Genomic DNA, 27,910 nt, shown 5'->3' on the forward strand with positions numbered 1-27,910 from the left:
ACTACCTCCTGGGGTCCACATTAGCTGGAAACTATTCAGGAGGGCAGCATGGTGTTGAACTCAGGTTAATCTAGAAGTTTTGTTGTAACGTGATGGGTAGGGGACTTTTCTTCCTTCTCTTAACACTTCATCTACTTTTCTGTAATCACTCCATTACCTTTGCACCCACTGCCTACTCAACAAACTGCTTCTCTATGCAGTCAGTTTCTGGGTTCTCAACTTCCTCCCTTATCGTACTTTCTTGTTCTTTCACATTCCTTATTGTCTTTTACTGTCACATAGTTGCCAACCACTCACCTGTTTTGTTTTCCCCATATTGGTATGTGGTTATGTAATTGTTATTAACGACTTTTGGTTTGTGAACACTATAAATACTCAGTCTGGTTTGCCAAGCGGCAAACTCAGAGAAGTCAAGTTCTTCCAGGTATACCCACAAAACACAGAGGAAACCAGAAAAGCTCATCATGGACACTTCAGGTAAAGTTAAGTATGTTGCCTTTAAAACAGATGCATATTATGGTCATTGGTTATCAAACAAGTGCACATTGAAACAAACTTAAGACATCATTTTATCCAGATTATCGAAGGTTTTCAATGACAATGCTCAGTATTTCCTCAGCTGTAGAAACGTATGCCTCATTCATGGGAGGATAAATTAACTGAAAACTTCTTGGGTGATAATTTAACAATATCCTAAGTAAAGCCTTAAAAATGTGCCTGTCATTTGACCTGGAAATTTATTCTAACAAAATAATTATATGTTTTAGAAATAAGCTAATTACAGTATTATTTTTAAAAGTATTACACTGAAGCAACATGTGTGAAATACTAGGAAACTGATTTTAAAAATTATGGTGCATTAGGCAGTAAAACCATAAGTAGTCATTAAAAATTACTTGCAAAATAACATCATGGGATGTTAATTGAAAGGACTTAACCTAAAATGTTAACAGTGGTAAATAGATGCTTTCCTCCCAACTTTCAAACATTTGTCTGAGGTTTCCAAGTGTTTATGTATTGGTTTTGAAACTGGAAAAATTTTTCATAGTTTATTTTATGTGAGATAAGTAGGTAAAAGTAAAATTATTTAATTATTTTATCCAGAGAATTTAAATTTTCTGTATTGTTATATTTTAATTTTTCTTGGGTATTTCCCTTTTTCTTATATTATAAGACATGTATGAAGGTAATTCAAAAAGTTCATGGAAAATGAAATTAAGAGATAAATTTATTTTGTTAAGAAAGTTTTTGAAATACATGCATAATTTCTAATAACTGTAAAAATGACCCCACATATCATCTCACCAGGAATCTAAATTTCTTGAACACACGACAGATTTATCCAGCTCAGTTTGCCTTACAAACACTTATGCAATTACTGCAAAAGTTCCTGCAAATAGAGAATACATAGAATTATGAAATCTATTAGCAACACATATTAAAATCTTTGAGGTTTTGTTGCAAGAATAGACAGAAAGATACCTGGAACAATGGAATTAGCCTCCAAAAAGAAGCTCTGAAATATAAAATCTTGCCTATAGTAAAGGTTCTAATTTAATTAGAAAATGAAGACGTGATTGGTCACCAGTTCAGGCTGGGACAATTTGTATGCTAACTTTGCACAGCACAACAAAATAATTTTCAGATCAATTTAAGAGTTAAATGTTTAAAACTGAAATTATAAATACCTAGAAAACAAGATAAGGATTATGTGATTGGTCTCTAGATAAAGAAAATTTTCAAAGCATAGAAACAAAATAAATCAAAAAGGAAAATATACTTTTACAAATGAAAATTTTGAAACATATATGAATATATGCATAATTTTATTCAAGATTAAATATATATGTATAAATTCTCACAAAGGGGCCGGCGCTGCCGCTCAATAGGCTAATCCTCTGCCTGCAGTGCCGGCACACCGGATTCTAGTCCTGGTTGGGGCGCAGGTCCTGTCCTGGTTGCTCCTCTTCCAGTCCAGCTCTCTGCTGTGGCCAGGGAGTGCAGTGGAGGATGGCCCAAGTGCTTGGGCCCTGCACCCACGTGGGAGACCAGGAAGAAACACCTGGCTCCTGGCTTCGGATCAGTGCGGTGCGCTGGCCGCAGCGTGCCAGCTGCAGCGGCCATTGGGTAGTGAACCAACGGAAAAAAGGAAGACCTTTCTCTCTTTTTCTCTCTCACTGTCCACTCTGCCTGTCAAAAAAAAAAAAAAAATTCTCACAAAGGATAAAAGTCAGCATAGGAAAAACATGTGTAATGAATTGACAAACAACAGGTTGCTCCTTTAATGTGTAAAGAACTCATATGTTGGGGCCAGCGCTGTGGCGTAGCAGGTAAGGCCATTGCCTGCAGTGCCAGCATCCCATGTGGGTGCCAGTTTGAGACCCAGCTGCTCCACTTCCAATTCAGCTCTCTGCTGTGGCCTGGGAAAGCAGTGGGAGATGGCCCAAGTCCTTGGGCCCCTGCACCCCCGTGGGAGATTTGGAAGAAGCTCCTGGCTCCGGATCAGTGCAGCTCCGGCCATTGCGGCCATCTGCAGAGTGGGCCAGCGGATGGATGGCCTCTCTCTCTCTCTCTCTCTCTCTCTCTCTCTCTTCCTCTCCTTCACTGTGTAACTCTGACTTTCAAATAAATAAATAAATCTTTAAAAAAAGAACTCATATGCATTAATTAAAAAAAAAACAAGATGCCAAAAGAAACATAAAAGATATGACCAAACAGTTCATAAGAGAAGAAAATATAAATTGCCAACATAAAGAAAGGAAATATTTACCATCACTAGCTAGGACTGAAAGAAACAAATGGGCATTCGAAAAATTCATGCAAAAAGTGGAATTAAATGATGTTTATTTTGATGCCAATAATGTTGAAATCCAGGCATATGAAGTTCTTCAAGAAGTTCACAGACATGTATATTATGAAGAAATTATGCATGGATTCCAAATGGGGGGGAATAAACTTATATTTTAATTGATTTTTCCATGAACTTTTAGAATTACCCTTGTACTAGTAAAAAAGAAAGAGTGAGCTTTTTTGACCTGTCAGATATTTTGTGTTTAATGACTACATTCAATGCTAATAAGGGTGAAATAAAATATGATTCAAACATTCTATTATACTTTAGGGAACATGCCAAATGATGCAACTTTTTGATAAAAAGATTTGGAAATCAATTCAGCATTAATAGTGTCTATCGCTTCTGAAGTAATATATAAGAAAAATAAGCAAGTAAAAATCATGCATGAAAGCATTCAGCTCAATGTACGTTATAATAGTTGAGTGGCAATAATTCCATATCCATATCCTTACTACTGATTAAGCAGATCAAGACCTTTCCGACAGAATGTAAAGACGCCACTTAAAATTATGATTACAAAGTAGTTTGAAATCATTAGAAGATTATTTTGAAGAAATAAATGGTAATTACCCAATAAGTAGTGGCTGTTACTAGCAAGAAAAGCAGAATGCAAGATAGCTTATATGAGGGGCAGGCAATTAGCCTGCTAGTTAAAACAACTACAGCCATTGGAGGGTGAACCAACGGCAAAGGAAGACCTTTCTCTCTGTCTCTCTCTCTCACTGTCCACTCTGCCTGTCCAAAAAAAAAAAAAAAAAAAACAAAAAAAAACAACTACAGCCCTCATCAGAGTGCCTGAGTTTAATACCTGGCTTCGGTTCAGCTTCCTGAATGGGTCAAGGAAGGAGTTCTGTCACTCACATAGGAGACCTTTTGGATTGGGATCCCGGTTCCCACCTTTTGCACAAACTGGGTCCATTGTAGGCATTTGAGGAGTGAACCAGTGGTTGGGATCTCTCTCTCTCTCTCTCTTTCTCTGCATCTGTCTTGCTCTTTCTCTCCACCTCTAAATAAATAAGTAAAAAAAATGTATTATGACATGATCTCAACTATATAAAATTTACTTTTTAAAAATTTTTTTATTTTATTTTTTTGACAGGCAGAGTGGACAGTGAGAGAGAGAGACAGAGAGAAAGGTCTACCTTTGCCGTTGGTTCACCCTTCAATGGCCGCTGAGGCCGGCACCGCGCTGGGATCCAAAGCCAGGAGCCAGGTACTTATCCTGGTTTCCCATGGGGTGCAGGGCCCAAGCACTTGGGCCATCCTCCACTGCACTTCCTGGCCACAGCAGAGAGCTGGCCTGAAAGAGAGGCAACCGGGACAGAATCCGGTGCCCTGACCGGGACTAGAACCTGGTGTGGCGGCGCCACAAGGCGGAGGATTAGCCTAGTGAGCCGCGGCGCCGGCTAAAATTTACTTTTAAAGACTAGAAGGAAATATGCTGAGATTTCAATGGCTTGTACCTATAATTTCAGGTCACCATTTTTCTTTATGACCTTTGCGCTATTATAAATTATAATAAGTAATACTTATTTGTATAATCAAAAATAAAGTCGGATTCCATCACTACATGATGTGATATTATTTCCCTTGTGTTTGCAGACAACCACATGTCGGGCAGCCATTGCCTGGGCAACAAATTCCCCTCTTTCAATTGAAGAAGTTCAAGTTGAGCCACCAAAACCTGGGGAAGTTCAAATTAAGGTAAATTTAATTCTTCTAGCCTTTATCTTTGAAGGCAAATAAAAAGAAATCCTATTTCATTAAAATATATAGATATAAGTTTTGAAACTCAGTTCTATACATTTCATTTGCATTTTTGGTCCATTTTGGTTCATTTTTCCTAGTAAGAAAATTTTAAAATGAAAATAGTTAATGAACTTTTGAAATATTCTTAATTGTAAAATATTAGTAACTCACCTATAATGATTATTTTTTAATTATTGAACTTCTTACAAACTATACATTATATAGGACAATATATTTTACAATGTGACCTAGAAGATTTTTTTAAGTGTTAAGTTCTCATATTCGAAGCAACAAGGAATACATTCCTACTTTTTAAAAACTCCATAGTTGTGTGTTCAGATGGTGTAATAGTCTCAGAAAATTCACCTGAAAAAGTCTGCTATGTAATAAATTTCAAATTCAGGAATGAGGATTAAGAGCTCCGTGATAGCCTTCAATGTGATTAGAAATAGTTGGCAATTATTGAACCATGCGTAAACCAGGGATGGAAAAACACTGGCCTATCAAAAGCCTCTTGCCACTCTCAAATCAAGCTCTCGGTCAGTGAATCTCAAATTTCACAAAATTATTAAGCATTCAATATAAGGGATAATATTGATTGGAATATCTTTACCATTAAATTGACCTTTCTTTAAGTTAATTACTTGATTAAGTGAATACAGCAAATATAAAAGGCTATCTGTTCCTATTCATAGCATATCTAATTGAAGTAGGGAAAGTAGAGGGGAATGGTGCAAAAGTAAGAGAGAAAAAGAATAAAGCAGATTGGAAAGGCACTAAGAGGAGAAAAGATAGAGGAAAAGGGTGAGGGTAGAAACAGAGTATGGAAGACAGAACAGGCAAATAGGGAACTAGCAATAAAATTACCAACTCTATTCTGATGCTATGCTAAAGGTTTTATTTCATTAATGAGAGAAGGTTAAGAACAAAATAAAAAGTAGTAAGAATGCAGGCAAAGGGAGGCATCTAATAATTTAACTATTTTTCAGAAGCTATATCATTCTATTTATCATTCATCTAAACAGTATTTAGTTATCACTTATTATGTGTTGGGTCACCATCCGCCAAAATGTTTACTAGTTAGTCACTATTCTGTGCTGTTATACTGCCAGACTCCTTAACTACAAAGGCTATAACTTACATAAAACTTCCTGAATAGCTCACCAAAGTGAAATCTACAGCAGCAAAGATCTGGGCAGTATCACCCTGAACCCTGAAGAAAACATATTTACAGACTGGTATGCCTAATGGTACCAACAATCCCTCCCCCAACTGATACTATGGGCAGCTTCCCACAGATAATTACCCATTTTTATGTAGTACATAGGATAAAACTAATAAGGACATCCCAGCCTGCTGTGTGCCTAAAGTAACAGTTCTAGCCTTTGCTAGCATCTTGAAGCCATTCGAACACTGTGGGAACCAAAACCACAGTATATTTCTCTAAGCATATCTAATACCATAGCTGATTGCAGCACTCCAGCTATAAAGTACTGCCTCCCTCTACAGAAACTAGAAAACCTGTCCCTATACTTTTCTGGCAGGATTCCAGGCAGAGCAGTAATACAGGAGTTAAGACATATGAAATGTTTTATTTTTATGATTCAATCTAATTGAGTTGGGCCTACACAGACGAGAATAATTAGGCCATGAATTAAGAAGTTTTCAAACTTCATGATGTCAGTAAAATTTTTGGAATAGTTGTCTTACTTAACTAAAACTCATTTGACATTATTAACTTAAGAATGTTTTCAATACACAAATTAAAATTTTGAAAATCAGTTTGCCCAGGGCATTGAAGAAATATTTTCTAACACTGAGCCTAAAATTCCATGTTTCTCAAGGGTGATACTATTGGTACCTGATCAAAAAACCATTTATTATATAGGCCTGTCCTTTATATTTTCTAACTCTTTATGATGTAAAATAAACAGATTGGATTTAAAATGACCAAAATTATTCCAAGATGAACACGAGCCATGTCACTTTGGAAAAGTCTTTAAATCTCCCTTTCCTCATCTCTAAGTTGGAGGTGACACGATCTGCCTTTTTCCTTCTGAGTGCTGTTAGAAAGATCAAATGAGGGCCAACACCGTGGCCTACTTGGCTAATCCTCTGCCTGCGGCGCCAGCACCCTGGGTTCTTGTCTCAGTTGGGGTGCCGGATTCTGTCCCAGTTGCTCCTCTTCCAGCCCAGCTCTCTACTGTGTCCCGGGAAGGCAGTGGAGGAGGCCCAAGTGCTTGGACCCTGCACCCACGTGGGAGACCAGGAGGAAACACCTGGCTCCTGGCTTCGGATCAGCGCAGGGCGCTGGCCACAGCACGCCGACCATAGCGGCCATTTGGGGGGTGAACCAACAGAAAGGAAGACCTTTCTCTCTGTCTCTCTTTCAGTTTAACTCTACCTGTCAAAAAAATAAAAATAATTAAAAAAAGAAATAAAAAAAGAAAGATCGAATTAAAAAAAAGGCTTCTAATATTATTGTTTCAGATAAAAAATAGAGAGAAAAATCCCAAACCAGCAGATCATTGGTCACTTAACCCCTGTGCAGATGATATCTTAAGGGATCCGTGGGTTTGATAATCATGTGCTGAAAGGAGAACTCCCAGTGAAATTTCCTTTAATCCCACGCCATGAAGGAGCTGGGGTTGTGGAGAGCGTCGGCAGTGGGAGTGAGCTCTGTGGAGCCAGGTAGGAAATGGGGCAACTAAAACTTCCCCTTGCCACATAGCTCCTTGACATGGACGAAGAACTCAAAATGTATCAACATGTTGCCCAGAAAAAATAATTGCCTTGCTCTAGATTCTTTTCTGAATAAGGGACAGCGATTCCAGGAACTGCATCATCATTTCTGCTTGCCATCAACCTTGGCAGTCCAATGTGGGGTAGTGACTGAGCCAGCTCTGCTGTACGTATCTACACCCAAATGAGAGTCGAGATAGACTCAGTGTGCTTCTAAGTAGATGGAAAGCTCTTTAGGGATAACAACTACTTCTTCCATACATCTATGTCCCATAGAATGATCAGTGTGGTGCCTGTCCCAGAGCTGGAATGTGCTGAATGTTTGACAAATGAAGGTTCTAATCAAGTAGAGTGTAGAGTTTGAATTCTAGTTGATAGGATGATAGTCACATCTCAAAGAATCAATGAAAAGCAACTACAGTACAGTTCATGTACCACTAGCCATAATGTTCAACAAGTAAAAAGTAGAAAGACCATTGGTCCACAGGGGTATAGACAGGGCTAAAAACAATAATCAAATCATGTCAGTTTCATTCTTATACTTTTTTTGTATTCTATATTAACTATCACATACCTGAGAAAACAGGATATTTGTCCTTCTGGGACTAGCTTATTTCACTAAGCATAATGGTCTTAGGTTGCATACATTTTGTTGCAAAAGATTTCATTCTTCTTAGAATTATCTCTATGAAATACATAAAATCTATTCTCTTTATATTAATAAAAACTGTATGCTACTCCCAGATATATTAAAAAGGATCTTGACATTCCTATTCTTAGCATGCTTGAAATGATCAGAGTGAATATGAGCCATCACCCAGATTAAGGAAATATGATAACTTCACAGCTTGGTGCCAGGTACATTATGAAATTTAAGAAGGTGCACAATCAGGATATTCATGAGGCCACTATTAGTGTATTCATTTAGTCAGCAGTTTTGGAGTGAATCTATGCCTCCAATACTAGGCATAGTTAGAGGGACAAAAGTAAAATGGCATGGTCTATGTCTCTGAGAACATCAAGCAAAGAGGAGAGACAGATACTCCAACTTCCCTGTAGTTAAAAATTCTAGAGGAAGTTGTGTGGAAATCCCTTTGGAATTTTTTACTGTCAATGATAAGATATGCCTTTTCAAAAGTTATATAAGAATTTTAATGCTTTCTAATCTTTGCAAGAGATTGCAAAAAATTGTAAGGGCCATTATAGGGACAGTGTTGTAGAACACGTGACTAGGTCTTGGTAAGTCTGTGATGACTGTGTTGATTTTCTTCCCAGACTCCATTCAGCCAGTTACCCATTAGTAGTCCCATTAGTTAGCAGGACTAACTGACAGGATCCAAACATAATCACCACCCTGTTCCACATTCTGCAATACACAACCCTCTGAAGAAGTACTCCACAAGAACTCTGCCCAGGGAGAGAAATTTGTTTTCTTCTCTGGAATTAGTGCATCTGATAATTAATCAGCCTCCCCTCCCCCCACCAAAGAAAACACATCAGCACACCAGCAGCCTGCTGTGTGTCAGCATGCCACTGTGGTGCTGGGGTTTCAGTGGAGAGAGCCCTGCCACTATCTAGCTGGACCGCTTTAGGCAGGTAGCAACTACTGTGGAACTAAATACTTCAAGGGGAAAACAAAAGGGATAAACTAGATGACTTATTTCTAAGGCTTATTTCTGGTCATATCATCCTATTTCCAAAGTATGGAAAGGCAAGCTTACACTTATTGATCCATCGTGGAATAACCTCAAATTCTCACAAAAAGAATAATGGGATTTCTTATGCTGATTTCCTTTCATTTGGGTAAATTCCCAGAGTAGGATGGCTGGGTCATCTGGCAGATCTAATTTCAGATCTCTGAGGAATCTCCATACTGTCTTGCATAATGGTTGTTTACATTTCTACCAAGAGTGTAATAGGGTACCTTTTCTCCCACATCCTCACCAGCATTTGTTATTTTTTTATTTTTGGATGATAGCATTCTAACTGGGGTGAGGTAAAACCTCATTGTAGTTTGAATTTGCATTCCCCTGATGGCTAGTGAACCTGAGCACTTTTTTTTTCATGTGTCTGTTGGCCATTGTATTTCACCCTTTGAAAAATGCCTGCTCATGTCTTTTGCCCATTTCTTAACTGGGTTGTTTATTTTGTTGTTGTTCATTTTGTTGAACTCTTTATAGATCCTGGATATTAATCTCTTATCAGTTGCATAGTTTTCAGATATCTTCTCCCATTCTGTCAGTTGCCTCTGAACTTAGTTACTTTGCAGTACAGAAGCATCTTAACTTGATATAATCCCATTTGTCTACTTTTGCTTCTATTGCCTGTGCTTCTGGGATATTTTCCAAGAAGTCTTTGCCCATTACAATGTCTTACAGAGTTTCCTCAATGCTTTCATCTAGTAATTTGATAGTATCAAGTCATATATTTAGACTTTTGATCCATTATGAGTTGATTTTTATATAAGGTGTAAGGTAGGGGACACGCATAGGTCCAGTTTTCACAACACCACTTGTTGGAAAGACTGTTCTTACTTCAGGGATTGGCTTTAGCTCATTTGTCAAATATTAGTAGGTTGTAGCTGCATGCATTAATGTCTGGAGTTTCTACTCTGCTCCACTAGTCTGCATCTCTGTTTTTGTGTTGATATCAGGCTGTTTTGATTATAACTGTCAGATAGTATGTCAAGAAATTTGGTACTGTGATGCCTCTGGCTTTGCTTTTGTTGTTTTAGTACTCCCATATATACTGCAGCTAAATGCACAATTGCCAAGATATGGAATCTACCCAGATGCCCATCAACTGATGACAAGATAAAGAAAATGTGGTATGTACACTCTATGGTATAATACTTGGCCATAAAAAAGAATGAAATCCTGTGTTCTTTAAAAAATGAATGCAACTAGAAATGATTATGCTTACCGAAATAAGCCAGTCCCCAAAGGACAACTATGTTTTCTTTTATATGTGGCAGTTAATACAGAATTTTAAAAAATTTATAGGAATGAGACAGTTTGAGATTTGATTGTTGTTTTTAGCCCTTGTTTATAGTCCTTTGGAGCTGTGGTCTTTATATTTTTTCACTTGTTAAATATTATGGTTAGTGGTAATTAAGCCTTTGAATATAGATTGGAATTAAATTATGGTTTTACAAAAATAAAACTAAAAAAAAGAAAGGAAGGAAAAAGGGGATTGAGGGAAGGAAAAAGGAGCAAGGAAAGTATGATTTTCTTAGAATTGTACCTATGAAATCCATGAAATATATTCTCTTTATATTATTGATCATAATGAAAGGACTAAGAGTCAAAGGGAGCACATAAACAAGTCTAGTATCTGTTAACACTAACCGATAGAATAAATAAAGGGGAGAGTGATCCAACATGGGAATTGAGATACTCAGCAGACTCATAGAATGGCAGATGTCCTAAATAGCACTCTGGCCTCAGAATCAGCCCTAAAGGCATTCGGATCTGGCTGAAAAGCCCATGAGAGTATTTCAGGCATGGAAAGCCAAGACACTCTGGCAAAAGATCTCTGTGAGTGAGATCCCAGTGGAAAGAACAGGTCTTCAAAGAAGGAGGTACCTTTCTCTGAAGGGAGGAGAGAACCTCCACTTTGACTATGACCGTGTCTAAACAAGATAAGAGTCGGAGAACTCAGAGGGCTTCCATAGCCTTGGAAACTCATGACTGGAGCATAGGGAGATTACTGATGCCATAGACAGGAGTGTCAATTGGTAAAGTCAACAACAGGAGTCACTGTGCACTTACTCCTCATGTAGGATCTCTGTCCTTAATGTGCTGTACATTGAGACTTAATGCTATAACGAGTACTCAAACAGTATATTTCACTTTGTGTTTCTGTGGGGGTGCAAACTGTTGAAATCTTTACTTAATGCATACTAAACTGATCTTCTGTAAAAAAAAAAAAAAAGAAATTATCAATTCCCAACTTGACTCTTGCTGGGATTAAACATGACAATAGGTCTGCTCTGATTTCATCATCATTTAAAAAAAATCATCTATTATTTTTCACTTTATGTTTCTGTGTGGGAGCAAACTGTTGAAATCCTTACTTAATGTATACTAAGCTGATCTTCTGTATATTAAGATAATCGAAAATGAATCTTGATGTGAATGGAAGGGGAGAGGGAGTGGTAAAGGGGAGGGTTGTGGGTGGGAGGGACGGTATTGGGGGGAAGCCATTGTAATCCATAAGTCGTACTTTGGAAATTTATATTCATTAAATAAAAGTTAAAAAAAATGACATAATGCAAAAAAAAAATTTAAATATATAAAGGCAAAACAATGTGAACCACAATAGCAGCAAATTAATAATGGGATTTCTGAAACCAGGTAAAATGATTTTCCCATTGAATAGCCACAGGGGTTACCCTGGCTGCCAGAGTGTGTCCACAGCAAGTTTTCAAGCAACTCAATGAGATTTTTGTAAACATACTATTATATTTTTATTCCAATAATGGTTTCAAACTATTGATTATATAATTTTTTCTCTGTATAGGAGATAAAGTCCTCACACTCATTATTCCACAGTGCAGAGAATGCAGTTCCTGCTTGCACCCCAAAGGAAACTTCTGTGAGAAGCAAGAGTTAGTAGATTTTCCCCTCACTCTTTTATTTGCTTATATAGCACAAGCATTGACCTATAGTTAACAGTGTTCGTTTTTCTCTTTACAACTCCATATGTCTGTGAGGGTGCCTGTATTTATGTCATGGAACAGTGTTCTACCCTCTTCTGGATTAATGCTGGATGGGACCAGCCGATTTACCTGCAAAGGAAAAAAGATTTATCACTCTTTCCACGCAAGCACATTCACTGAATATACGGTTGTGCCTGAGATTGCAGTGGCAAAAATTGATGCTGGTGCTCCAGTGGATGAAGTGTGCCTCATAAGCTGTGAGTTACCTACAGGCTACAGGTCTGCTGTTCACACAGCCAAGGTGAGGAAGTATTTGCGTGTTAGCATGTGCCATAGTGATTTTCCTGACAAAACATCAAAACCTGACCAATTCTCCAAATGGTTCAACCAGTGTAAATAATTCCAAAAGTCCCAATGAATATTTTTTGTTTATTTGTTTACTTAATTTTATATATGCCCACCTTTGATTCCTAATACAAGTATTTTTTATGAATTTGCAGGTTACTCCAGATTCCACCTGTGTGGTTTTTGGACTTAGAGGAATTGGTTCAGCCATTGTCATGGGCTGCAAAGCCTCTGGTGCTTCCAGGATCACTGGGGTTGACATCAATGAGCAGAAGTTTCCCTGGGCGAGAGCTTTAGGGGTCATTGACTGTCTCAACCCTCGGAACCTCAAGAAGCCTGTCCAGGAGGTGGTGGTGGAAATGACAGGTGTTGGTGTTGACTTTGCCTTTGAGGCCATTGGACTCATTGATGCCATGGTATGTGGTGCTTGGGGCACAGTGAAAGGGTACTGCCTGTCAACATGTGAGTACAAGTTGAATAATCTCTCCTAGAAGTATAAACTCTCCTAGAAATACATTTATGAAGTGTGGACCCCAAATCAAAACTAGAATGTAGGGGAGGTTATTTAACCTAGCAGTTAAGACATCCATGACCTAGATCAGATTATCTGGATTCAATTCCTGGCTCCAACTACTGATTCTAGCTTCCTGCTCATACAGACCTTAGAAGGCAGTGATGATGGCTCAAGTAACTGGGTTCCTGAAACCCACATGGGAGACTGGATTGAGTTCCTGGCTTCCAACTTTGATTTCGCCTAGTTCTGGCTTTTGCAGGCATTTGGACAGTGAACCAGTGGATAAGAGTTTTCATTCTCGTGTCTATGTGTTTGTGTTTGTGTTTGTGTGTCTGCCTATCTGTCTTTCTGTCTCTCAAATAAACTTTTATTTTAGGATTTATTTGAAAAGCAGAGAGGAGGAGGAGGAGGAAGAGGAGTGAGAGAGAGAGAGAGAATCTTCCATTTGTGGGTTAATTCCCCAAATGGCCACAACTACTGGGATTGGACCAGGTTGAAGCCAGGAGCCTGGAACTCCATCTGGGTCTCTCACATGGGCATTGGGTGTCCAAGTATTCAGTCCATCTTTGACTGTTTTCCCAGGAACATTATCAGGGAGCTAGATCAGAAGCAGAGCAGCCAGTACTCAAACTGGCATCTGATACGGGATGCTGGTGTCCCACCTGACTTAACCCACTGTGTCACAACACCAGCTACTCAAATAAACTAAAAAAAATGTAGATTACCTCTGAAACATTCATTTTAAAATGAAAGAAATATATACTTGGATATATGTCATTACAGTATACAAAACATGCAACACAATACCAATATTCCCTTTTCTTTATTCTCAGCTCTTTCTTTGTATCAATGTAGATTTTAAAATTTTTATTTATTTATTAATTTATTTGAAAGGCAGAGAGAGGCCGGCGCCGTGGCTCAATTGGCTAATCCTCCACCTGTGGTGCTGGCACCCTGGGTTCTAGTCCTGGTTGGGGCACCAGGTACTAGTCCCGGTTGCTCCTCTTCCAGTCTAGCTCTCTGCTGTGGCCTGGGAGGGCAGCAGAGGATGGCCCAAGTGCTTGGGTTCCTGCACCCACATGGGAGACCGGGAGGAAGCACCTGGCTCCTGGCCTTGGATCAGCACAGCACTGGCCGTGGCGGCCATTTGGGGAGTGAACCAATGGAAGGATGACCTTTATCTCTGTCTCTCTCTCACTGTCTATAACTCTCTCTCTGTCTCTCTCACTGTCTAACTCTGCCTGTTTAAAAAAAAAGGCACAGAGAGATATCGTCTATCTACTAGTTTATTCCCCAAATGGCCACAACAGTCAGGTCTGGACCAAGCCAAAGCCAGGAGCCAGGAACTCCATCTTGGTCTACCACATGGATGACTGGACCCAGCCACTTGGGCTATCATCTGCTGCCTTCCAAGGCACATTAGCAGGGAGCTGGATCAGAAGTAGAGCAGCTAGGACTTCAACTGGCACTCTAATATTGCATGTCAGCATCATAAACAGTAGCATAACCTGCTGTGCTCTAATAACAGCCCCTCTCTGCATCTTATATTTGGGTATGGACATCATTTGACTCACATGTGATATTTATGTTTTCTATAATACAATCATTTACTCCCAGGAAAACTGTTAAGCTTCTATGCATTAGTGAGTTAAGCTCCAGGGATACAAGGGTCAAGGCAATAAGTACTGTTCTCTTGATTCTGATAGTCAGAGGAGAGGATGCAAACATTCAGTATACTTAAGTGTGCACCTAGTGTAGTTGGTCAAAGAATACAGGAAGTATAGCCGTGGTGTAGGCGATAGAAGAGGCAAATGCAGCAAAATGGAATAGGGAAAGGAAACAGGGTTAACATCCAGAAATTGGGATAAAATATACATGGACATGTATTCTATACATCCTTATAAAACTTGGGTTTTTGAATGAAGTTGCACATACATACAACTATATTTTTTATTTTGTTTTAGTGGAAATAAGTTGGGGAGAGAGGTATGGCAAGTGAAATGGTCAGGTAAAGAATAAAGAGTATGAAGAGTATAAAGAACAAAGAGGCAATGTGTAATTTTATTTAATTCACTACTTACTATGTTTCAGATAATGTTCCACATATTTGTTTATTTGTTTGTTTGACAGGCAGAGTTAGACAGTGAGAGAGACAGAGAGAAAGGTCTTCCTTCCGTTGGTTCACTCCCCAAATGTCCGCCACAGCCAGCGCTGTGCTGATCTGAAGCCGGGAGCCAGGTGCTTCCTCCTGGTCTCCCATGCGAGTGCAGGGCCCAAGCACTTGGGCCATCCTCCACTGCCCTCCCGAGCCACAGGAGAGAGCTGGACTGGAAGAGGAGTAACCGGGACAGAATCTGGTGCCCCAAATGGGACTAGAATCTGGGGTACCAGCACCGCAGGTGGCGGATTAGCCTAATGAGCTGCAGCGCCAGCTAATTCCACGTTTTAAGAACGATAATTCATTTAATCTTCATAATAATCTTTTGAAGTGAGTAGCTTTATTCTATTTACAAATGAGGAAACTGAAGCACTAGAGAGGCAACTAACTTGCCTGAGGTCATGCAAATAACAGAGTCTGTGTTTTTTACCACCAAACTCTACAGCCTCCCTAATAAGATTCCCATCACTTGTCTGGTTGAAATTGATGTTAGAGTAGAATCTGCCCGGAAGGTGGGTCACAATCTAGCGTCTTCAGGTTCCTTTCGTCTCAGAAAGCAGCTGTTACTCACGTCTGGGAACATGCTTATGATCATTATTATCATTATCAGATCTCTGCTTGGGATTCCTGTCACCGGGACTATGGCGTCTGTCTGATTGCCGGGTTGGCTCCATTACAATCACAGCTTTCCTTTGATGCACTAACGGTTGTCCCAGGAGGAACAAGTGTGTTTAGGAGGTAGGTAGGTGAATAGAATGGCCCACTGGTTGCCCTCTGTGAGATCCCTTTCAACTCTGCAGAGACACAGAAGTCAAAGCTACAGTCTTTGAAAACACATATATTCTCAAATTAATTTTAATTAATTTAAATATGGATTTTTTTGTAGTTAAAATAATTTTTCATTAGTTGCAAAAGAGTTTGGGGGTTTTAAAGAGCTGGGGATAATTGAGTTAACTTTGGTTCTGCACTGGTGGATTAAAAGTTTGTTGTAGTATTGTAACAGCGGTATCTGCTGAACAATTACATGTGTTAACCTAACATTTTAGCACTAGTTTTTGTCTCCCCAGCAGAGCTCTATTTCTGAGCAATATTAGTAAATGAATGCTCCCACCTCCACCATTTACCTGGTGGTGGGTTTCCACGTCCCCACCATATTTGTGAAAACAGAGAAAGGAGGAAATGGTTTTATAATGGTTAGCCTAGCAGGAGGGCTGGAGACTGCTTGTTTAAGAGTCACTTTTCAACTCAGTAACTTGAACGTTGGCTTAATTTTTCTCCAAAGACATCCTAGGTATTGAGAGGAGATGTGCAATTTGGGACATGCTCAATTGGACTTGCCCCAAATGGTAGAGTTAGAAACATACCAGGGGATTCCAATTCAGTCCCATCAAGGTGGCATGTACCAATGCCATCTCACTAGTCCAAGTGATCAGTTTCAGTTCACAATTGATCATAATGATACGATTAAGAGTCAAAAAGATCACATAAACAAGACTAGTGTCTGCTAATACTAGCTGATAGAATCAAAAAGGAGAGAACGATCCAACATGGGAAGTGAGATACACAGCAGACCCATAGAATGGCAGATGTCCTAAACAGCACTCTGGCCTCAGAATCAGCCCTTAAGGCATTTGGATCTGCTGAAGAGCCCATGAGAGTATTTTAGGCATAGAAAGCCAAGACACCCTGGCAAAAACAAAAACAAAAACAAAAACAAAAACAAAAAACAAACAAACAGACAAAAACCTAAATGAATGATCTCTGCAAGTGAGATCCCAGAGGAAAGAATGGGCCATCAAAGAAGGAGGTACCTTTCTCTGAAGGGAGGAGAGAACGTCCACTTTGACTATGATCTTGTCTAAGTAAGATCAGAGTTGGCAAACTCAAAAGGCTTCCATAGCCTTGGCAACTCATGACAAGAGCCTATTGAGATTACTGATGCCATAAACAAGAGTGTCAATTTATTGTCAACAACAGGAGTCACTGTGTACTTACTCCTCATGTAGGATCTCTGTCCTTAATGTGTTTTATAATGTGAATTAATGCTATAACTAGTACTCAACAGTACTTTATACTTTGTGTTTCTGTGTGGATGCAAACTGTTGAAATCTTTACTTAGTATATACTAAATTGATCTTCTGTATATAAAGATAATTGAAGGCCAACGCTGTGGCTCAATAGGCTAATCCTCTGCCTGTGGCGCCGGCATCCCGGGTTCTAGTCCTGGTCGGGGCGCCGGATTCTGTCCAGGTTGCCCCTCTTCTAGGCCAGCTCTCTGCTGTGGCCAGAGAGTGCAGTGGAGGATGGCCCAAGTGCTTGGGCCCTGCACCCGCATGGGAGACCAGGATAAGTACCCGGCCCCTGCCATCGGATCAGCACGGTGTGCCGGCCGCAGTGCGCCAGCCACGGCGGCCATTGGAGGGTGAACCAACGGCAAAGGAAGACCTTTCTCTCTGTCTCTCTCTCTCACTGTCCACTCTGCCTGTCAAAAATAAATTTAAAAAAAGATAATTGAAAATGAATCTTGATGTGAATGGAATGGGAGAGGGAGCGGGAGATGGGAGGGTTGCGGGTGGGAGTGATGTTATGGGGTGAAAAAACCACTGTAATCTAAAAGCTGTACTTTGGAAATTTATATTTATTAAATAAAAGTTAAAAAAAGAATTTTCTATGCCAACCACATTTAGCTACATTAGTCTACATCTTCTGAGGTTCAGAAAAATTAACTTCTACTTCAATGGCAAACTCTCAGAGGAGTGCCTTGCCTATTTCATGACTTACTTGATTTCTTTTCTTTCTTTTGGCTAGTTTGATATATCTTGAGTCTTATTATTATAGCCTTTTTGTTTTGCAGGTTATAAAACCAGAGACTGTATTCTCCAGTTAGTAACTGACTACCTGCAAAATAAGATTAATATAGACCCATTACTAACCCATCAGCTGTCTTCCGATAAACTCCATGAGGCCTTTGAGTTGTACCATGCTGGAAAACGTGAGTGTTTTGTTTGCTTATCTGTACACTAATAACTGACAGAGAAAACTACTTCAAACACTTCTAAGTGGTTCTGTGCAAATGACACGGCTACTTGGACCTTTCATATCACTCACACACTAATCCTACTTTCTACCAGCACCATGATAAAAAAAGGTTTTTCGCAAAGGACCCTATTCAGAAAAGAGTGAAATCAACCTATTTCAAAGGCATGTTCAAGAATTTATCATAACACCAAGGGCCATTCTATCCCACATTATTCAACATGTATTATTTTCTGAGTTATAGAAATGCCCAAGATAAATGAGTTGTCATTTGGGGCCAAGAAATCTTGTAAGAAATCCTTGGAGATTTAGACTCCCACCCAGAGTATGAATTCTTTCTGCACAATTTCTGATATCCAGTCAGTCTGCCTCTGCTAGCATGTTCAGTACATGCTGATTTGTTCACATATTCAATCAGCACATATTTATTGATGGCACAGTGTTTTCCAGGACTGTCACAAGTGATGAAAACACGGCAGAAAATGAGCACTGAGCAGTAAACAAGTAAGCATACCTCTGTGACAAATACATTAGTTTCCTCCTTCTGATTCTAAGCAAGTCTCCCCTTCATGTTCTCTCCCAACTCTACCCATATCCTTTGCTCATTTGCTAATTTTTCAAAATCTAGATCTTTAACTTTTACTATTCCTTGTTGGTTTTGACCTAGCACAACAGTCCATTTAAGTCAGGAAGAAAGAATCAAGAAAACCTTATTGGAATTTTAGAAACAGAGTATCAAGGATGGGAGAAGGGATCCAGCAGTCAATGACACTCTGCAAAAGGGAAAGAATCAGGGGAACCAAAGTTTTCCTTCTCCATCTGGCCATGGGTCAAGTGTCTGGTGCTAGAGGACGCTGTTCTAAGGTGCAGCAGAGGGTTTGAGTGTCTTGTGTCTTGTCATGCAGCCAGCAAGAACGACACTCAGAGTTGGAATATTCCTTTCATGGAAGACATTGAATCCTAACCCAGACCCTTATCAGACAGTGATATTTCACACAGACAAATTAGAGTGAACTTGGAGTCAGGTTGGGGAGAGCAAGGCTGTAACGCTTCTCATTACAAGGTGCATAATTGTTTTGATGAAATCACTGTTTCCTACGTAATTTATTCACCTAATAATTTCACTTCTATGTTTCAGCATCTGCTGTGTTCTGCTCTTCTGAGTTAACGGATGATAAAGGTTCCAAGGGCATCCTTGGGGCCTTCCACCCTTTCCTGTTTCACCTCTCTGATTATTCTAGTGCAGAGGAAAGAGAAGCATTGGAGATAAGAAGGCAGCGTGGTTGTACAAAATGAAATGAGTGCACTTGAATATTATTGTAATAAAGTTCTGAGAATTTGTTATATAACTCCTTCCTGGTACCTTTCTCTGAAGAGAGGAGAGAATTTCCACTTTGACTATGGCCTTGTCTAAATAAGATCAGAGTTTGTGAACTCAAGAGGCTTCCATAGCCTTGACAGCTCATGACAAGAGCCTAGGGTGATTACTGACATCATAAATAAGAATGTCTACTGTCAAATCAACAATGGGAGTCACTGTGCACTTATTTCCCATGCAGGATCTCTGTCCTTAATGTGTTGAATTATGTGAATTAAGGGTAAAACTACTACTCAAACAGTACTTTATACTTTGTGTAACTGTGTCGGTGCAACTGTTGAAATCTTAGTATATACCAAGTTGATCTTCTGTATATAAACATAATTGAAAATGAATCATTATGAAGAATGGGATGGGAGAGGGAGCGGGAGATGGGAGGGTTGCGGGTGGAAGGGAGGTTATGGGGGGAAAAACTGTAATTCAAAAGTTGTACTTTGGAAATTTGTATTTATTACATAAAAGTTGAAAAAAAACTCCTTCTTGACTTTAGAAAGAGCAATGGTGACTTTTAATTGATGACAACGCTCATATGTCTATCAACCCAACTGAATTCTGAAATCAGTTCGTGAAACTTGCCACTAACACACCCCTTGTTCCCATTCTCAAGGTACCTTCATTTCTGGCAGACTTTTCTGTCCCCTCCCATGCCACTCTAGAGCTGACATGATGATTTTGCTGCTTCCAACATGCTGAGGTATCATATGTCTTTGGAAGATTATTTCAGGATACTCTAAGCCATTTTCTATCTTCAGGTCATCACACCATCTATGCCTGTACCCACGAAGTGGTGAGGCGTGGTTCCCAAATGTTTCCAAACACAAAGGCCCAGTTGGGAAATCTTACCACCTCGATCCCTGATAAGGTGTAGGAGTCTCTCAGAACAAATTAACCACATCTGCAACCTCATTGCTTCCTTTCAAGCCTTTCTCTTCACCTAACTGGGGTTGTAACTTCCTCATCTAGGGTTAGAGGATTAGGAGAAGGGGAGTGGAGGAGGAGTAGTAGCTCCTCTTATCCTTTGTTGTTGTTTTTTGTTTTGTTTTTAAAATCATGTTCCTTCTCTCTGACTTGAGTCACTTCAATTCACCTTAACCTTTCGGTTCTTGAAAAGCAAAAGTCAAGAGGAAAATTCCTGTGCCACTCTTTCAATGGCAACATATTTTCCTTTAATTTGAGCTCAGAAAGACCTCACTGACTTACTGGGAGAGGTCAAATATCAAAGAGAACACATGAAGATAAAAAGAAAGGGAAATAGTTAGAATATGATTATGCCAGACTAGCTTTATCACTTTAATAAGCCCTTGCTGCTCTCAATATCAATTTCACATTGTAAACTGGGAAAAATAAAAACAATGTTATAGTATGCTGTGAAGACTGGAGATCATGTGTATAAGTGTAGAAATTAAAAAAATAAGAATTCTAAAACTTTAAAGAATAATATATTTGAAATTTTGAAGAAAGAAAAAAGATAAGACAACAATTTTTAAACTAGAAAATTGAATTAAAATTAACTATAATTAAGACATTTTAAAGAATAGAATGGCAAGGAAGACTATGAGGAACTGAGTTGTAAAAGAATAAAATGATAACTATTTCAAATAAAATATAAAAAATATCAAAGAAACCTAAAGTCATGATAATAAATGGTAAAAGAACATATTATACATTTTTAAAAAGTAGAAAAGAGTTGGAAGTCACAATGCCTCATTATAGAAGTTTGGTGTTGTGGCTGGCATGGTGGCATAGTGGGTAAAGCCACTACCTGCAGTGCCAGCATTCCATATGGGTGGTGGTTCGAGTCCTGGCTTTTCCACTTCCAATCCAGCTCTCTGCTATAGCCTGGGAAAGCAGTAGAAGATGGCCCAAGTCCTTGGGCCCCTGCACCCATGTGGGACACCCAGAAGAAGCTCTTGGCTCCTGGCTTTGTACCAGGGCAACTCTGAGTGTTGCGGTCAATTGGGGAGTGAACCAGTAGATGGAAGACCTCTCTCTCTCTCTCTCTCTCTGCCTCTCCTTCTCTCTCTGTGTAACTCTGACTTTCAAATAAATAAATAAATCTTAAAAAAAAAAAGAAGTTTGGGGTTGGAAATACCCAGCCACCAAGGTCAGCTTCCTAAGCTAGAGGATCTCTATACTTTCAGAGAAGCCTAGAAGACAAGAAACTTGAAATGTGCAACGGGATCTGGGACAGAAGATAAACAGATAGAAGATTTTTCTTGGTCTTCACTGATAGCCTCACACCCCCAGGTATGAAAATAAAGACATCAGGTTGACCTCTACGGTCCCCAATTTATCCACTCATACATGGTCCACAGATACAATCCAACAAGAATGACTCAATAAGTACATCCTTTACTCAGAACAACAGGCAAAATTTGGTGATTGGTAGGGGCATGAGGAGTTAAATTAGATTCTTTACACTTGAAATAAAATTTCTAGACTGATTAAAAATTAAACATAAAAATCATTAAAATATTTTTTAAAACTTTTATTTAGCAAATATAAATTTCCAGAGTACAGTTTATGGATTACAATGGCTCCCCCCCACCCCATAACTTCCCTCCCACCTGCACCCCTCCCATCTCCCGCTCCCTCTCCCCTTCCATTCACATCAAGATTCATTTTCAGTGGAGGATGGCCCAAGTGCTTGGGACCTGTACCCGCATGGGAGACCAGGAAGAAGCACCTAACTCCTGGCACTGGATCGGTGCAGTGCCAGCTGTAGTGGTCATTTGGGGAGTGAACCAATGGAAGAAAGACCTTTCTTTCTGTCTCTCTCTTTCACTGTCTAACTCTATCTGTCAAAAAAAAAAAAAAAAGAAGAAGAAGAAGAAAGAAATGATAACTGTGCATAACAGGTCCGCAGAACATAAAGCAAATATTCCTTAATGTGTTCCAGGATACAGAAAAACAGGAGCACTCGGCTTCTTTTTGGAGGCAATTTGGTTCAAAGTTATCAAAGGTCATGAGTATTCCCTGACCTAGCAATTTTTCTTCTGGCAGTTTCTCCTAACTACCAAACAAGTGAATGTTTCCATTTAGTTCGATACATATTTTCAAGAACCTTACAAATGGCATATATAGCTCTATGTGTTGGGGATCAGTAGTGAACAAAATGCTATACTCCTTGAGGTCAACTTTCATGGGCCTGAAGACAAGAGGGACTTTGGAATAAGCAGTCTGTTACAATACATATAGCCTCAATAGGTATGTTGATTTTTGAGAAGACACCAAAATGTCTCTAAAATACCTTATTTTTTTAGGAATATTACAGAAACCTTTTTCCCTAACCAGTTATTTGTCCACTACAGCAGGTGAGGGTGGACAACACCCTCTGTGGATCCTCCAAGTATAAATTGTGGAAGCATGACTCAGCCATTAAGTTATTTTGCAAACACAATATTTTATTGCCTATAAGCAAGTAAGTTGGTCAGAGGACCAAAACAGTGACCAAAACAGGACTTATAAAAGATGGTGAGAGTGGGAAGAAAAACTCCTGTAGAAAACAAAATCTGAAAGCAATAAACAAAAGCAGTAACATTTGCACATTAGAAGAATGTAAATTAATTACCAAGCTGTCAATGAGAGCTGGGCATTCCATCTTTGAGTAAGTTTACTTGGATCATCAAAGAAAACTACTTCAGCTTTGGTGGAGTTCCCAGAAGCACTGAGGGTTGAGCATGGAGCACATGTACCAGGTTGTCTCTGTAATATTTGCAATTTTCTTCCCATAGCACCACCCTGTCAGTCAGGCCAGATCTTCATCACTTCATCACTTCCCTCCTTGGAATTTCTAACCAAGTATTGTCCACCCACTGCTATAATAGAATAAAAAGTGAGAAGCAATATGTAGAGGATAATTTGATTCAGGATTTTATAAAAAATAGGGTGATTGATTAAAATAACTGGAACCGACTATGAAAAAATATAATTCACTAAAGTGTTCAGATGTTATAATGTGAGTTTTAAGGAACATTTCTGTGGCTGGCATCGTGGCATAGTGGTAAATGAATAGAGTTCAAGGGTCCTGGCTTCCAGTTGGCCCAGCCCTGGCTGTAGTGGGCATTTGGGGATGGAAGTGCTCTCTCTCTGTCTTTGAAATAAATACATAATTTTTTTAAAAAAAGGGAAAATTTCTAATTTTCCTCTGCTAAAGAGCTCAAGATAATCCTAGCCCAGTGTTGTACAGTGGGCCAGATTTTTCCTTTCTTTAGCATGCAGGTTCTGCCCTATCTCTTCCTAGACTTCCAGACATTTGCATTAAACTTGTTGCTTCCTCTTATCAGTCACTTCCTCAACTTTTATGGAAGAATCACATCCCCAACTGAAAATCCAGGGAAGTGTCTGTAATGAATAGCAAACTTGTCTATCTTGTTTATCTTTGTTTACCCTTTAAATATCAGTTATTAGCTCAGTGTTGTCGCTCCCCCTCTTCGCGGAGGAACGACGCAGGACCCTGCGCTGTTCTTTTGTCTGCTCGGCCCTTCCCGGGTTTGCTGCTGGTTCTTCCCGGGTTGGCTACCAACCCTTCCACCTCCGTGGAAGGGCGGTTCCCCCTGCCACTTTCCCCACTTCCACGGGGGAGCGGCACACCGCCGGCCGGCTCTCTCGGGGGCTGCTCAGGTGTTCCTTCAGATAGATGTTCCTGGTGCATGTTGTCTCTCTCCTCCTTTATAGTCCTCTTCCACCAATCCCAACTCTGCTACCCACACGCCGAGTACGCTGCTCTCCTCCAATCAGGAGCAGCTCCTACAGCTTGTCAAGTTGGTGAAAGGCAGCTGTGTAGAAGCTGTTTACTCCTCTCCCAGCGCCATATTGTGGGAGAGCAGATGCATAGAATAAGTCTTAATTCAAGTAACTTAGTCTAGTCTGAGTTGCTCCCCACAAGTGTGACTTAAAGTAGGTGTCAAAAAATCTTTGCACAATGAATTCATGCATCTGTGGAAGGGACTAGACCATTATTATTTTTATTTTTCTGAAATGTAGGGAACACTGTTTGAAATCAGTTCTAAAAAAACCATGCCAAGAATTGAATTACTTAATGATCCAGATGCAAGCCTTTGTTATAACAGTTAAGACAAGCTGCTTGGGATGCCTGCATCTCATATTGGAGAGCCTGAGTCAGATCCAGTTTCACTTCCAATTCCAGCTTCCTGCCAATATACAACCTGGGAGACAACAGGTACTTGCTTCCTGGCTGCCCACTTGGGATACCCAGATAGATTTCCTGTCTATCTGTCTCTGTCTCTTGGTATTTCAAGCAAAATTTAAAGAAATAAATTACATTTTTTTAAAGAATCCACATAACAAAATTCTGTGAGTTGAATGCATCTGATAAAGACCTGTAATTCCTTAGCTTCTAAACTTTGCCCAAACCAATCATCATAGTCAGTTTGTGAAAAACTCAATATTGGTGATATGTACTAAGACAAGGTACATCAGTACTGTATTTGTTGAATACTAGGGATACAGTGGTTAACAAGCAAAATCACAACCCATTTATTGTTAGGTATAAGGGGTGAAATGTTGAACAATTAAATAAATAAATAAGATTGTGAATCATAGTTATAAAGAAAACCAATGAGGGTAATGTGCCAGACAATGTTATGAAAACTATTCTTGTTTGGGTAGTTAATAAATGTGTGTTTGTGTGTATGCATGTGTGCATGTACATTTAAGGATGCAAGAAAAGAATGAATAGGAATGAACTCCAGGCCTACAATTCTGTGGGGAGCAACCCGGACTAGACTGAGTTACTGGAATTAAGACTTATTCTATGCATCTGCTCTCCCACAATATGGCGCTGAGAAGGGAGAAGCAGCTTCTACACAGCTGCCTCCAGTTCAACCAATAAACTGTAGGACCTGCTCCTGATTGGAGGAGAGCAGCGTACTCGGCGTGTGGGCAGCAGAGTTGGGATTGGCGGAAAAGTACCATAAAGGAGGAGAGAGAGAACATGCACCAAGAACATCTAAGGGGAACACCTGTGCAGCCCCCGAGAGAGCTGGCCGGCGGTGTGCCACTCCCCCGCGGAAGTGGGGAATGTGGCAGGGGGAACCGCCCTTCCACGGAGGTGGAAGGGATGGTAGCCAACCCGGGAAGGACCAGCAGCCAACCCGGGAAGGACCAGCAGCCAACCCGGGAAGGACCAGCAGCAAACCCGGGGAGGGCCGAGCAGACAGAAGAACAGCGCAGGGTCCTGTGTCGTTCCTCCACGAAGACGGGGAGCGACACAATTCAATACTGAATAATATTTCTGTCTTCCTGCAGGCTTTTTTTATATATAGAATTTTGTTTTTAATGTCTCCAAGTAAACTGAATTCTCAACAAAATACCAGAAAATCATATCCAACAACATATTGAAAAGACCATCCTCCTGGATCAAGTAGGATTTATTCCAGGGATACAGGGATGGTTCGAAATATGCAAATGTTAAACATGATGCATCACATAAGCAAAATGAAGTATAAAAATGAAATTATTGGGGCAGGCATTGTGGCATAGCAGATTAAGCCACTACCTGCAAGCCGGCATCCCATGTGGGCACTGGTTAGAGACCCGGCTGCTCCACTTCCAATCCAGCTTCTTGCTAATGCACCTGGGAAAGCAGTGGAAGATGGCCTAAGTGCTTGACCACCTGTACCCAGGTGGGAGACCCAGGCTCCTGGCTTCAGCATGACATAGCTCTGGCTGTTGCAGCAATTTGGGGAGTAAACTAGTGAATGGAAGATGTCTCTCTCTCTTTAACTTCACCTTTCAAATAAATGAAAAACCAAATTATTTTTAAAAATCATATGGGTATCTCAATATATGTGAAGAAAAAGTTGATAAAGCACAACATCCTTTCAAGACAAAAACCTTAAAAAATTGGGTATAGAAGGAATATACCCCAATACAATTAGTGTTATATATGACAAACCCAGAGCAAGCATCATATTTAATGGGGGAAAGTTGTAAGCATTTCCAGATAAGGATGCTCACTTTCACCATTGCTATTCAATATAGTTCTGGAAGTTTTAGCCAGAGCCATTAGGCAAGAAAAAGAAATCAAAGGGATACAAATTGGGAAAGAGGAAGTCAAATTTTCCCTGTTTACAGATGACATGATCCTTTATAAAGGGGAACATAAATATTTCACTAAGAGACTATTAGAACTCATAAGAGAATTCAGTGGCAGAAAAGAAGATCAGCACACAAAATTCATCAGCATTCTTATACACCAACAATATTCTGGCTAACAAAGATCTTACAAGATCAGTCCTATGTAAAATAACTACAAAAAATACTTAAAACACCTTGGGATGAATTTAACCAAGGATGTGAAATATTTCTGCAATGAAAACACTAATGAAAGAAAGAGAAGATCAAAAACAAGGAAAAATCCTCCATGTTCATGGGTTGGAAGAATTAATATCATCAAAATGTCTACACTACTCAAAGCAATTTAGAGATTCAAAGTGATTCCAATTTAAAATTCCAAGAACATTCTTAGTAGAACTAGAAAAAACAATCCTAAACTTTATATGGAAACACAAAAAACTGCAGAAACCAAAGTAATTTTAAACAATAAGCCAAGGCATCATAATACAAGATTTTAAGACATACTACAAACCTGTGGCTATCAAAACAGCACAGTATTGGCACATAAATAGATAGGTAGACCAACGGAACAATATAGAAAACCCTCAAATTAATCCCTGTATCTACAACCAATTTTTGACAAATGAGCTAAAATCACTCCCTGGAATAAAAACAGTCTCTTCAACAAAAGTTGGAAAACTTGAATTTCCACATGTAAAAGTGAAACAAGACCACTACCTTATACCCTATATAAAATTCAACTCACAGTGGATCAGGGCTCTAAATCTAAGACGAGAAAACTTGAAATTACTCAAGGAAAACAAAGGGGAAACAGTGTAGGACATTGGCCTAGGCAAAGACTTGTTGGATAAGACCGCAAAAGCATAGGCTATAAAAGCAAAAATAGACAAAAGGAATTACATCAAGTTAAGCACAGCAAAGAAAACAATTAACAACGTGAAAAGGCAACCTACGGAATTGAAGAAAATATTTGCAATTTATAAATCTGATAAAAGATTAATATCAAATATATACAAGGAGCTCAAGAAACTCATCAACAAACAAGCTAACAACCCACAGAAGAAACAAAGAACATGAACAGACATGAATTATAAATGGCCAAACAACGCTTAAAAAATGCTCAGGATCACTAACCATCAGGGAAATATAGATAAAAATCACCATGAAGTATAAAAATCACCATGAAGTATAAAGTCACTTCAGTTAGAATGGCTATTATCCAAAACTAAAGAAACAACCAATGCTGGTGAGCCTGTAGAGCAAAAGGTACCCTAACACACCGTTAGTAGGAATACAAATTTGTACAACCATTATGTAAAACAATGTGGAGACTCCACAGAAAACTAAAAATATACCTACCATATTCAGTCATC

The 27,910-nt window shown here is 39.4% G+C and overlaps 1 protein-coding gene across 1 annotated transcript; it reads left to right on the forward strand.

Annotated features, from left to right (window-relative positions):
- The first annotated feature begins 362 nt into the window (after positions 1–362).
- LOC100349939 (alcohol dehydrogenase 1) lies at positions 363–19,283 on the forward strand. The gene is given in 12 exon segments (XM_070047209.1): positions 363–477; positions 3,954–4,067; positions 4,457–4,558; positions 7,155–7,271; positions 7,273–7,294; positions 11,867–11,954; positions 12,060–12,306; positions 12,506–12,766; positions 15,633–15,749; positions 17,861–18,014; positions 18,509–18,562; positions 18,726–19,283. Coding segments are annotated over 10 exon segments (1,206 nt in total). The 5' UTR covers positions 363–477; positions 3,954–4,019; the 3' UTR covers positions 18,559–18,562; positions 18,726–19,283.
- The last annotated feature ends 8,627 nt before the right edge of the window (positions 19,284–27,910 follow it).

This window comes from Oryctolagus cuniculus, chromosome 8, assembly GCF_964237555.1.
Source record: "Oryctolagus cuniculus chromosome 8, mOryCun1.1, whole genome shotgun sequence".
Taxonomy (NCBI): Eukaryota; Metazoa; Chordata; class Mammalia; order Lagomorpha; family Leporidae; genus Oryctolagus; species Oryctolagus cuniculus.